Source organism: Rattus rattus, chromosome 12 (assembly GCF_011064425.1).
Source record: "Rattus rattus isolate New Zealand chromosome 12, Rrattus_CSIRO_v1, whole genome shotgun sequence".
In the NCBI taxonomy this organism is placed as follows: Eukaryota; Metazoa; Chordata; class Mammalia; order Rodentia; family Muridae; genus Rattus; species Rattus rattus.
In genome coordinates this window covers 82,402,975-82,415,317 of record NC_046165.1, presented here as the reverse complement: position 1 = coordinate 82,415,317, position 12,343 = coordinate 82,402,975, and the positions used below count along the sequence as shown (strand labels likewise).

Here is a 12,343-nt window from a genome sequence, read left to right as displayed (position 1 = left end):
CTTCGAGGTCGTCCTAGGCGGCGGGGAGCTCTCTCTCGACCTCCGACGCCAGTCAAGGCGAGCTCGTTGCTTTTGCATAAATTAATATTTCCCCATTAACAAGTTCCCCCCTCCAAACGCGACGCCCGCGTCCATGCGCCACATCCTAATGAGGTAATTATCATTTGCGCGTGTTCGGGGCTGGCGCCGGCTCCGTAGGTAAATGGCAGTTTATTAGCACAGTGCCCAGCTCGGCTGCGCAGGGCTAAGGGATACTTCGGTGATTAGACGGACACCCAGGGGCCCTTTGAGGTAGCGCGTCCAGGACACCCCGCCTTCCCCGCGTACCCTAAACCTGTAGGCCCCCCAAAGTTGTGAATCACGCAAGGAACTCTGCCTAGGTTTGGGTTTGGGCGGCCCCCACCTCCTTCCACCGGCAAAACCATCACGATTCTTCCCCCCTCCCCCCTCCCTCTCTTCCCTCCTTCCCGATTCGCAAACGGCTCGCACTTTCCCGAAGGGAGCGCGGGCGCTAGTTGCCTCCTTTAAAGTTTGAGGGGCGGTGGCGGCGGCCGGCAGGCGCGGGGGAACGCAGGGTCCTCAACGGGAGTCGCGCCGCCGCCCATGTCATTCCACTTCAAGTGACTTCATGTGATGTCAGCTGAATGTAAAAGACAGTGATCTCACGCGGAGGGGAAGATGTTTGCCATCAAAATGTGACAGAAGAGACACGCTGCATGGCTCGGAACGCATCTCCTTGGCGGTGGGGGAAAGAGGTAAAAGCGGGGTGGCTCTTCCGGTCCTCTTTAACTTTGCTCTTTCCGTGCCCAGCTCCCAGCACGCGTGGCGGAGGCCTGGGTCCAGGGAAGGGTTGGGGAGTGTTAATTTGAGACTCCTTTCTTCTACCCCCTCTCCTTCCCTTTGTACAGCCTCCCCCTTCTTCCCCTTTCATAGTCCCAGGGCAAGAGCTGGTGGGTTCCTTTGCGCGCCGGGTTAATGGGCGGTAATTTGGTACCCTTGGGTGCACTTTGTTCTGCTTCTGTTCATTTGAATGCAAATGGGTGACCCGGGCCGACTAGGTGCTTATTAAATTGCGGTTTCCCCCCTGCCTTTTCCGGAATGCAGACTTAGAGGAGAGAGGCTGTGCCCTGGCCCAGCCTGGCTCAGCTTGGCGCGCCATGGCCAGCTCAGCTTCCCTGGAGACCATGGTGCCCCCGGCCTGCCCGCGCGCTGGAGCGTCACCGGCCACTTCGAAAACACTAGCTTTCTCCATCGAGCGCATCATGGCCAAGACGTCCGAGCCCCGAGCGCCTTTTGAGCCCCGGCCTGCTGCGCTAGAGGCAGACAGCAGCCAGAGCAAGAAACTGCTCAACCTCTGCTCGCCGCTGCCCTGTATGATCCCCCTCCAGCCTCTAGGCTACGAGGTGCCGTCCAAGACACTGCTCAGTTACTCGGAGTTCTGGAAAAGCAGCCTCCGGGCGGGCGGCGGTGGAGGAGGAGGCAGCGGCGGGGGGGCCCCAGTGTGCGGCGCCAGCGGCTTGTGCAAAACCAACTGTGGCGTGTGCTGCAAGGCCGAACTGGGCCTTGCGCCTTCTGCGCTGCCCGCCGGCAGGGTCATCAAGCCGCAGGTCATCAACCAGGCTGTGGGGCTGCCGGCCAGCGGCTCTCTCTACTACTTCAACTACCTGGACTCCACCACTTACCCACCATCGGAGCTCCTCGGAGGCCACCTTTTCCCATCCGGCCTCCTCAACGCACAGGCCCCCACTTCCCTGGCTGCTCACCCCAAGCTTTTTCTGCTGGAGAACGCCAAACTGGCCAGCCTGACTGCGGACAAGTTCCCCCACCCAGCTTCCTATCCCCATAAGGAGCGCTTGCACGCGCCGCTGGAGCAGGTGCTGAAGGAGAACTCGGCCTTGACCGCTGAACGAGGGGGAGTCAAGAGCCACAGCAAACTACCGGGGGGCTCTACTGACAGCAAACCCAAAAACTTCACCTGCGAAGTGTGCGGCAAGGTGAGGCCTAAGGTTCTGGGGGGAGGGAGCTAGCAGCCCCTGGTTTCTTGGGCAGCCTTGTACACCTCTCTCTCTCTCTCAAGCTGAGGAGCTCCCCATAGCTGTGTACTCCATTGGATGCCCAGATGAGCCTCAGTTTCCTATTCTGTAAAATGGGGCCGTTGTCAATCCTCACACAGTTGACAAAAAAGACTCGGGCTTAGGATGGGAAGGTTGGTTGGGGGAGGTAAATTGTAGCCTCCCGGGCTGATTCTAGGCCCTTGGCAGACTCAGCCCAAGTCCCGCTCTCATCCTTCCATAGGTGTTCAATGCTCACTATAACCTCACCCGCCACATGCCTGTCCACACCGGAGCTAGACCGTTTGTGTGCAAAGTCTGTGGCAAAGGCTTCCGCCAGGCCAGCACTCTCTGCAGACACAAAATTATCCATACCCAGGTACGTGGCCCCTAGGTCAGGCCCTGTCGACGCGCGCACCACCGCCCTAGTCTGAGCGAAGGTGTTCGATTCTCCTTACCCGTGGTGGGGGGGTCTGCTGTGTCCCTTGCCTAGGTCTCGGCCTTACTGTACGCATGCCCCTCTCCGCAGGAAAAACCACATAAGTGTAACCAGTGCGGCAAAGCCTTCAATCGCAGCTCCACGCTCAATACGCACATCCGCATCCACGCGGGCTACAAGCCCTTCGTCTGCGAGTTTTGCGGCAAGGGCTTTCACCAAAAAGGTGAGGTGCTGAGCTAGGCACTCCCTCATCTCCTCTTTAGGGTTCAGAGGGTCGCAGGGGAGGGGGGTGTGCTGAGAAGGAGGTGAGTATGGTAGAGGGAGCACAAAAGCCGCAGGCTAGGGCGCAGCAATTCTTTGGAATCGGGTTGTGCAGATAGAGGTGCACGCTTTCCCGGCTGGGTTGGTAGACCTCGCTGTTTCAGGCTTGACTCTCCGGAACACTGAATTTTGGAGCTGGGAATTAAGGAAAGGGCCAAAAGGAAACGTAGAGAGTGTGGCTTTTGAGAACGAGCTTCCCTTTGTAAGCGCTACTTCCTTTCAAGAAAAAAAAAATTCTAAGCAGTATCTTCCTGTAGGAACAGTTTAAGATTGAGAGGCTGGGTTGGTGGTGGCCAAGTCACCAGTGCTCCCAGAGCCTGGGACTCTATTCAATTTCCAATGTAATTTTGTATCTTCAGATAGCAGTGGGGATGGGGGGGGGATGCCAAGAACTGAGCTACGGAGCCTAGATTTGTGCGGATTTCTTGGAACGAGGCATCAGCTCTAAGAACCCACTGCCTTCTTAGGCTGCACAAAAAGTTTCCCAGCTGGCAGAGCTCGGCAGGAGGCACGCTTCGTGGACCTCTGTACCAGGCAGGGCAGGGCCTGTGTCGGCTGGGTAAAGACCTGGTCCACAGTTCTTTCCGGAGCACTCCGGCCTTGATGCAGACGAAGTTTGACAACTTCTTAGTTTGGAGAGGTCACGCCCGCCTAGTCAAGCATCGCTTTCTGAGCTGCTGCAGGGACTGAGGGGTGCTGGTGCGGGACTTGGGGGGAGGTCTCATTCCACTACAAACCCCTACTTTTTTGGTTTTGGTTTTTGCTCTTCTGCAGGGAACTACAAGAACCACAAGCTCACCCACAGCGGCGAGAAGCAGTACAAATGCACTATCTGTAACAAGGCCTTCCACCAGGTGTACAATCTGACCTTCCACATGCACACCCACAACGACAAGAAGCCCTTCACATGCGCCACTTGCGGCAAAGGTTTTTGCAGAAACTTTGACTTAAAGAAACATGTGCGCAAACTTCATGACAGCGTGGGTCCCACCGCCACCCCCTCAGCAAAGGGCCTAGCCAGGACAGTTCAGAGCTGAGAGCTACTGCCTTGTCCTTTCTTCCTGCCCTGTACCAACCCGAGCAGATCCCACGTATAAACTTATTTCTAAAATTAAAAGGAAAAAAAAACTATAGCAGAGAGGCTAAAATCTATTTATCGAAACCAGCATATTTTTGGGAAATGTAAACGTGTCCTCGATGACCGGCAGCAAACGCGTGGCTCCCACCTTTGTACATTCAGGAAACGTATTTAAATCCAGTGCGCTGAAACATGTTTAATTCCAGGCCTCGGCTTCTCCTCAGGCAGCCGGCTTTTAATCCCAGCCTGTCACCATGAGCGCCCAGAAGAGCGTGATGCCCCCAGCCGTCTTCACACAACCTTGTAATCTCTCCTGTACAAGCGAACACGGAATATTACACATATATGACTCAATAAACAGAACCACTAGTGCGCGTCTTCTTTTCCCCATCCCCTTGCCACGAGGTCAGCTCAACCAATCCAAAGAACGAGCGGAACTAGGCGTTTATAGCGTTTTCTTTCCCGAATGTGACTTCCTTGGGACACCGGGGCCAAGCTAAGGTTAAACCCGTACTCCTGGTATGCTGGTATATTAAAGCACCCGGGAGCATGGGCTGAAAAGACCTCCATCCAGCTCCATCAATAGCCCAAGGTTTTATTTGGTGACTGAGCAGATGCTTGGGATTCTTATTTGGGTGAGAAAAAACAAAACAAAACAATTAAGGGTCAAAAGTGGCTGGATGCTGTGGATGCGTTTGGGTATTCCGAGCTCAGCAACATGCAATTTAGGAAAAAGGCCGGGGCTTAAGGAGCGTAACCACGGTCCTAGCCTCCTCTGAAGGCGACAGCTAGAGGCTGTCCAGCCTAGGCCTTGCTCTCAAGCTCTCTCGCTGTCCTTTGCCTGCGCCTCTGGGCTGGGCTGGCTGGTCGGGAAGCGGCACCCTGCCGCGGGAGGGCGCGCCCAGTTCCCGGAGCTGGCCGCCGTGTCCTCCCGGGTCCTGATTACCACGCAGTTAGCCCACTTCCTCAATAGCTATCTCTGCCGCCATGCACGCTGATGAAATGATCTCACGCTTGCTTTCTAAGTAATGACCCAAATTAAGAGAGAAAACAGAGACCCTTCAAACAGCATTACATTAATCATCTAATCATTCCCAGGAGGGGGCTGGCCGCCGCCGCCCCGTTTGATCCGAATCTAGATAATCAAGAGCTCGGATTACTGGCGCGTCGCGCCTGGCCTCCTCCCTCCACCCCCACCCCCTCCACACTTTTAATATCGGCGCGGTGATTCAGCCCACGTCTTCTGGAACACTGTTCTTCTACACCAGAGGAAACGCGGCGCGGGGCCCGGGAGTACTCTTCCACACAGCCTCCGAGCTGAGGGGGTGAAAACTGCTGAGCGCTGACCCCACCCGGATTTCCACCGCGGGTAGAGGCTATTTGGAGGGAAGGATGATTACTGCAAAGGGCAATCCCAGGTAACTACTCTGACAGTAACTAGGGAGGGTTAGCCCAACGCGTTGTATACAGTAGGCACTCATTACTGAGAGTGCCAGTGACTTCCATCCGAGAGAGAGAGAGAGAGAGAGAGAGAGAGAGAGAGAGAGAGAGAGAGAGAGAGAGAGTGTTCTATTTCCAGGGCTCTCTTTCCCAGCCAGGCACTCAACACCTTCACTGTAGCTTTAACAACAATTTGCAAGCTGGTTGTGTGGTGTGGGGTGTGTGTGTGTGTGTGTGTGTGTGTGTGTGTGTGTGTGTGTGTGTGTGTGTGTGTGTGTGTGTGTGATTATTCCCACTCTGCAGAGAAAAATATAGAGGCAGAGAGACCATCTAAATGACATGCCCAGAGTTCCACGGCTAGGAAGGGCAGGAATCCAAAGTCCGGGCTTCTAAGAGACCATCGCCTCCTTCAGTTTTCATTGATGGAAAGCAGTCTCAGGATTGTGGCCTGGAGAAGCTCCTGGCCAGGGTGGAAGATCTATCCTGGTCACAGCCAAACCTTCTGTCCTGGGCCCCCTCCCAATCCGAAGACCCATTGCTGAGAAGGAGAATTGTCGATTTTGTTTGCACAGAGGACAGCGACAGCTTCCTCAGGCTGTCGCAGGGGTATTTTTAGTACCTCCGATTCAGAAATAGGAACGCGTACATTAGAATTCCATTTCCTGAAAGGAGAGCGTCCTCGTTTTTTTGTATTCCTCCCCTTCCTCCTCCCCCAAGTCTGGGAAGACGTAGCCAGGGGAGGGGGGCGAGGAAGCCAGAGGGAATTTAAATGCTATCTTGTTCTGGCTGCAGTTCCCTGAGGAGAGATCGGGACCCACAGGAGCAGGCAGATTAAACGACCAACTCTCTCGGTTCGCTCTAAAGCCCAGGAAACCCCGGAGGGGTGCGGAGGACAGGCCGCAGAGAATATGAACTTCGCTCCTGGAGGCTGTTTGAGTTTGAGAAGTCAATCCCTTCACTTCTCCATTCTTCTCAAAGTGTTTTACTAACTTCGCTTGCCATTCTTAGATCCCACTCAGTTCTAGACCACTGAAGTACTCTAAGACAGTCATTTCTATCAAAACAACTTTCCTCCTCCTCCTCCTCCTCCTCCTCCTCCTCCTCCTCCTCCTCCTCCTCCTCTTTCTCCTCTTTCTCCTCCTCATCCCCCACATCATCATATCCCACATCATTATCCTCAACATCATCATCCTCCAGCACATCACCACCACCACCACCACCACCACCACCACCACCACCACCACCACCACCTCCCAAGAGTTCCCTTTTCAGGTATGCTGCTTGGAGAACCTATCATGTCAAGCATATCTTAAAACACCTCAGGAAGACATTTATACAAAGGGGAACGCTGAGCCCTGGAGTGTGAAGGGAATTGGCTTGCAGGAAATTACAGTCGAGTGTCCTTCTCTTAATAAAAAACTATTAAATGAAAGGGAGGGTGCCATCAAGACAGCTAGCGGAGAAAGTCTTCTGTTGTAACTTTTCATGTAACTTTTTTTTTACAAAAGGATCTATCCCCCTTCTCCCCCTCTCCTCCTCTCCCAAACTGGGAAAAGGTGGCTTCAGGTTGGCCGTTTCAAAGTGCTGTGGGGATTGTTTCCTTTCAAACTCTGAAGCTTAAAGTACAGCTCAGGTGGCCCGGCCTTCCTGCTCACCCCTGCTGCCAGGAAAAGGAACTCTGACTAGAGTGAACCCGTCTGGTTTTCCCTCATGCCCCCCACCACCACCACCACCACGTTGTTTCTCTTGATTGTTACTTAACCTCCACAACAGCCTCCTGTCAGTCTCCTGCACCTGGGAAGGTGTTAGTTCACATCTGACAGTAATTGCAGATAAAGAGGTCTTCCAAATCTAGGCAGCTTAGCTCTCTCTTCCTCGGGTTGGAAGCCATTCCTTGGTTGAAGAGGTCTGTTATCTTGGGGTGTGGGACACGGGAAAGGATTCGTTCTTCTGGAAAGGACAAGGCACCTTCTAAGTAGTAACACCTTCTTAGTAGCCAGCGCCTTCCATAGCCACCACCAAGCTCCCTCCTTAACCACTGTAGCCTGCCTTCTCCTCAGCTTCCCGCATGGAAATCGGTGGGTGAAAGGCTCTGTTTCCTCTCATTTTTTTCCCCCTCCGTAATATTAAACTGTTTGCATGACTTGAAGTTTGCGATATTAATAAATGACTTAAACAAGGTAGTCATCCGCTGCATATTAATATTCTCACCTTGATTAAATTGGAGAGGCCACCCTGAAAAATATTTTTTTTTAAAAAAAAAAAATCCAATTGCGGGGGAAGGGAATCCTGTCATAGACACAAAAAAGACTCCAATTATCTTTTCCCCTACAAGATGTTTGTTCTGTCCATGACTGCTCACACTTCAGCAATCCTGCCAGCAAGACTCAAAAAAAAAAAACCTTCTTCCAAAGCCACAGCCTTGTACATAACAGATTGTACAGTCCTATTGCCTTAGGCGGGTTAGAGGTTCCTCTCTACAAAGAACGGCACAGAGAAGGGCCAGCATCCAGATACATTTTGGGGGTGCACTGCTGCATGCTCTTGCACTGGCTGCAGAAATGGGTTCACACGGAGCCCCCCATTTTGCTATTTGGCTCACAAAAAGGTAAGAGAGCTGCCTCAGCCAGACCCTAGCGTTAGAGCAGTAACACGTCAGGTGAGCAGGTGGTAAATGGGCTGGGGGGGGGAGGGGAGGGGGCGGGAGGAGAAGAGGGGGTGCTGCCAAAGAGGGTATAGGAGTCTTGAGAAAACGCTGGGAAATAAACAACCTCAAGGCAGCTGCGTTGCCCTTTTCCCTGCACGTCCCTCTCAAACGTCTGAGCAACCAGTTTGCTCCCAGAAACATGTTAATTGCCAACGGAGCTCATTAAGGCGGGCACATGCAAAACACAGCAAGAAAGATTAACTGGACAAAAGCGCAATAATGAACTGTCAACAACCGGGCCCATCTACAGAACCAGGATCACTCAAGAACTAGGCATTTAGAGGCAACAAAGGATTGTCTGGGACAGGAAGAAAAGACGACCTAGACTTTTGTTTAGTCAACACAATTGATTACAAATGAGAGATTAACAGGATAGCTTCAGATTTTTTTTTTCTAAAAGAGGCAGAAAAGAAAAGTCCAATTAAGTCCACCGAATGTTAACTACATTGCGTTCCATGCCTAGCCCCAAAGAAATTCTCATTAAACCATCCCTGGCGATCCCTTTTGGAAAGTAATTTGTCTCCCTGATGGAGCAGAGAAAGAGAATCGTGTAAAAGAAAGCGTTAGTTCTTGGCACAATGAGCTTAGGAGACACACTAGACAGAGCCAAAGGGGGAGTTAATGAGCATCTGACAAACTACTTGGATTCAGGCCTAGAGAACAGTGATGAAAAGATGAAATTGGCCAACAACTATTCTTTATATCAAACATAAAAAGGCCAATCTGAAATGGGGCTGCTCAAAACTGGATGAAAGTACAGAGCTCAAGAAAAGGGAGCCATGGCCAGGCCCCTTGCTGGACAGTGGACAGACAGTGTGAAGAACCCAACAGGCCAAGAGTTAGGAAAGGAAATGAAAAGCAGGCTCTCCACAGAGGACAACCTCCCCACCCAAGACCTTTGCAGGTGCTGAGCTGAAACTTGCTGCCCGTCCCACAGCCTGGAGAGATTTCTTCTGAGAGTGAGAATGTATCAGGCCAGCATTTGAGAGAACCTCCCAAAGTTCTTTTCATTTGATAATTAGCTTCTGACATTTACCCCCTCTCTTTAAGATTTCGCTTGGCCTCTGGGGGGTGGGTGGGTGCCATTTGTTACCAACATATATCAAGGTGGCCTACTAGTCTTTCTCTTAGTACCCACTCAAAATTCTCAACCCAATTCTGTGTGGGGGGAGAGGCGGCAAGAAAGACAAGACTTCGATTACACTTGACTTGATGGAATAGGTCGTGGAGTATTTAAAATTACATCTCATCCTCGTTTATCAGGCTTAAGAAATTGACTTATTTCAATGCTTCCTTGTTTGAACAAAGTAGGTCAAGGTTATATGTGTGTGAGAGACAGGATACACGTGTTCACTAACTGTAAACATCCAGGCACTTCTTAGAGCAAGAAGGTTTGAAGGTTCTCTAACGAAGTGCTCATTAGAGCCAGCACGGAATCCACAGGTGAGAAGGGGGTTTCAGAGTGGCTCTGCAGCCAAGCACCCCCGGAACAAAGCCCATGCTTCGCAGTTCTGATTAGGATGGTTGCCACCCCAGATACCAGAGTGGAGCGTTTTGATTTTGAGTCTAGGTTTGTTACTTTTCCTCAGATCCTTGGTAACAGCTATCACATTTCTGAGGGCTTGGCTTGCACCTCAGGCTTTGCTCATGCTTCACCGAGAGAAATACATTGGTGTCTAGAAGTAAGGAGGGAAAAGAAATACAGCAATTCAAAATAAAAACAGACATCTAAGATTAAAGACGACTCCTGGTTCTCAAAGCACAGAGGTGTTACAGAACCTAGAGAGGTGCTTGAGGAAAGAAAGAATCAAGGGCTTCTCTTCTGCGATTAGACCAACTTTCCGATAAACCGTGTTCTTTTCCTCTGAGCCGCAGATCTGACCAGTGGTCCTTGAGTGCTTCCTCTCTTTAATTTTTCTTTCTTTCTTTTTTTCAATCAAAGGTCTTATTTGGAGCTTTCTGTATTCACTGAGTTTTATTCTTTACTGTGGCTCCTAAATGAGTAGGGGATTTCCTAGGGGAAGATGAACCACTTCTAAGGAGAAAGCACCCTAGAGCGTTAGCAGCCTTGGGACGGATATTGAGGTAAGCCTGCCTCAGCTGCCCAAGCTCACAAGGACTTTCATCCGTTTCTGTGTCTACAAAAGTGGGCACGTTGGGGGTTGACAGTGCTGCTGGCACCAGTATGATCCCTGTGGGAAGAGAGCACCGAAGCCTCTCAAGGGCAAGCATTGTGAGCGTGTGCACACACACATGCGACACATGACTTTAAACGGACATGTTAAGACTACCTGTCTCCCAGGCCTGTGGTAAGGATGAAATGATTAAACACTTAACCGCATCTTCAGAACAGCATCTGGGAGCTGCACGCCAGTCGTTCTGAAGGCCTACTACCAGAAAACACTCCAGTGGGAAAACCCCAACATTTTAGAAGAAGAGCACTGGAATTCTTACGTTGATTCCTCACTAGACTCGGAAGCTTCTTTAGTCTCTTGTTGAATGAACTGATATGTTTCTGAAGATCAAACGCAGGGCCTTGGGCACGCTAAGCTTGTGCCTTACCAGACTTCTTCTTTTTTCTTCTTCCATTTTTATTAAATTGGGTATTTCTTATTTACATTTCAAATGTTATTCCCTTTTCCCGGTTTCCAGTCCATCAGCCCCCTAACCCCTCTTCCCCTTCTCTATGGGTGTTCCCCTGCCATTCCTCCCCACATTACCGCCCTCCCCCCAACAATCACATTCACTGGGGGTTCAGTTTTGGCAGGACCAAGGGCTTCCCCTTCCACTGGTGCTCTTACTAGGCTCTTCATTGCTACCTATGAGGTTGGAGCCCAGGGTCAGCCCATGCATAGTCTTTAGGTAGTGGCTTAGTCCCTGGAAGCTCTGGTTGGTTCTTACCAGACTTCTTAACCTCGCCTTCCGGGTGCAGCAAGCTGAGGTGCTGGGTACCTTTAGTTCATGGGAATAAAATGGAGAGGATGTTTACTCTCCTATAATACCATGATTTAACACAAATGTGCATAAAAATCGCAGAAAGTTTTTGCTCAACTTGCTTCCACCTTACGTACTGAGCTGCCCAGTAAACCAATCTTGCTCGCCTGGCCCGTTATCTGCAATTTGTTCTGGTGCAGGAGGTTTTCCCAGACTCCACTTTGGAAAAACAGTGACTTAGCATCTGTGTTCTTTCTCCCACCTCACCCTGATGCTGCCCACGAAAGATGAGGTAGCATCCCCGGCTCTTTTTAAATGAATACATTTGGTTATCTGCTCAGTAAACATGGTTCGGTTACTACTTAGGTGTCAAGTTTTTCTACCGGGTTCTAGATTTAGGAAGAGGGTTCAGCCTCTTTCCTGGAGGAGTTTATGGTTTAGTGGAGGAGAGAAATGCATGCGACAAAAATCTCCACCCGATACGTGGTTATGAAGACAAAATTGGGCATCGAATCCAGTCTGGGTTGGTGTGTGTAGTGGGCATCTGTTATTTCTGCTGCTGATCGTCATTCTCCCGTCTGGTAACAACATCCAACATCTCCTTTGGAGAAGTCACCCCTCCCCCAACTCTCAGTCCATATGGTTAAGGTGGGAGCTCTTCCATCCAGCCACGCTTGGCATGTGACCCAGGCTTGGCCAATCAGAGCATCGCAGCTCACAGGCAATGGCTCAGGACTGAGCTGCTGACCCAAAAGAGGCCGAGGAGAGTCCTATCCAGGACTTTCACCACAGCGGAGGCTTTGGGTTTGGATTGAACGTGGTCAGCGGTTCTGGAGTGGGCCCGTTTGCTACTTTGTTAGGGAAGATCTTTCTATAGTGAGAGTGCTGGAAGAGGAGAGCCAGATGATCAAGGTCTGGTGCTTCACCTCATAGGACGACCGAACCCAGTGTACTGTAGATTTCTCATGTGTTTACTTGAATTAGCGTCTGTAAGCCCTAAGAGCCCTGGGTGATAACTACACAGAAAAATAGGGAAGACCAAGATGTTTTTCTGGGAAAAGTGGTTTCTGAGACGTCAAAGAGAAACAAGTGTTAACTCCGGAGGCACAGAGGAAAAAAGAAAAACTTAGCCAGAGTGAAAACACTGAGGCCGCTAGTTTTACTGTGTATAAGGAGCTTGATATTAATTGATCTAACAGAAAAGTTCAGTTCTTCTGAGGAACGGTGGGTCTGTGAGCTAGAGGCTTGCCTGCTCTAAGATTTGGGTTTCTCTTGTGGGAAAGGAGTACGGCAACATCCACCAAACCAGACAGTAAGAGGACTCTTCAGACACGGGACCCACCTGACCCACCTGTCACAGACACTGGGGTAAG

At 51.0% G+C, this 12,343-nt stretch overlaps 1 protein-coding gene across 1 annotated transcript; it reads left to right on the top strand.

Moving 5' to 3' along the window:
- The first annotated feature begins 433 nt into the window (after window positions 1–433).
- On the top strand, window positions 434–4,258 carry Fezf2 (FEZ family zinc finger 2). Its single transcript, XM_032918124.1, has 5 exons — window positions 434–755; window positions 1,105–1,994; window positions 2,296–2,430; window positions 2,581–2,713; window positions 3,586–4,258. The coding sequence occupies exons 2-5, from the start codon at window positions 1,158–1,160 to the stop codon at window positions 3,846–3,848; spliced, it is 1,368 nt and encodes a 455-aa protein (XP_032774015.1). The 5' UTR covers window positions 434–755; window positions 1,105–1,157; the 3' UTR covers window positions 3,849–4,258.
- The last annotated feature ends 8,085 nt before the right edge of the window (window positions 4,259–12,343 follow it).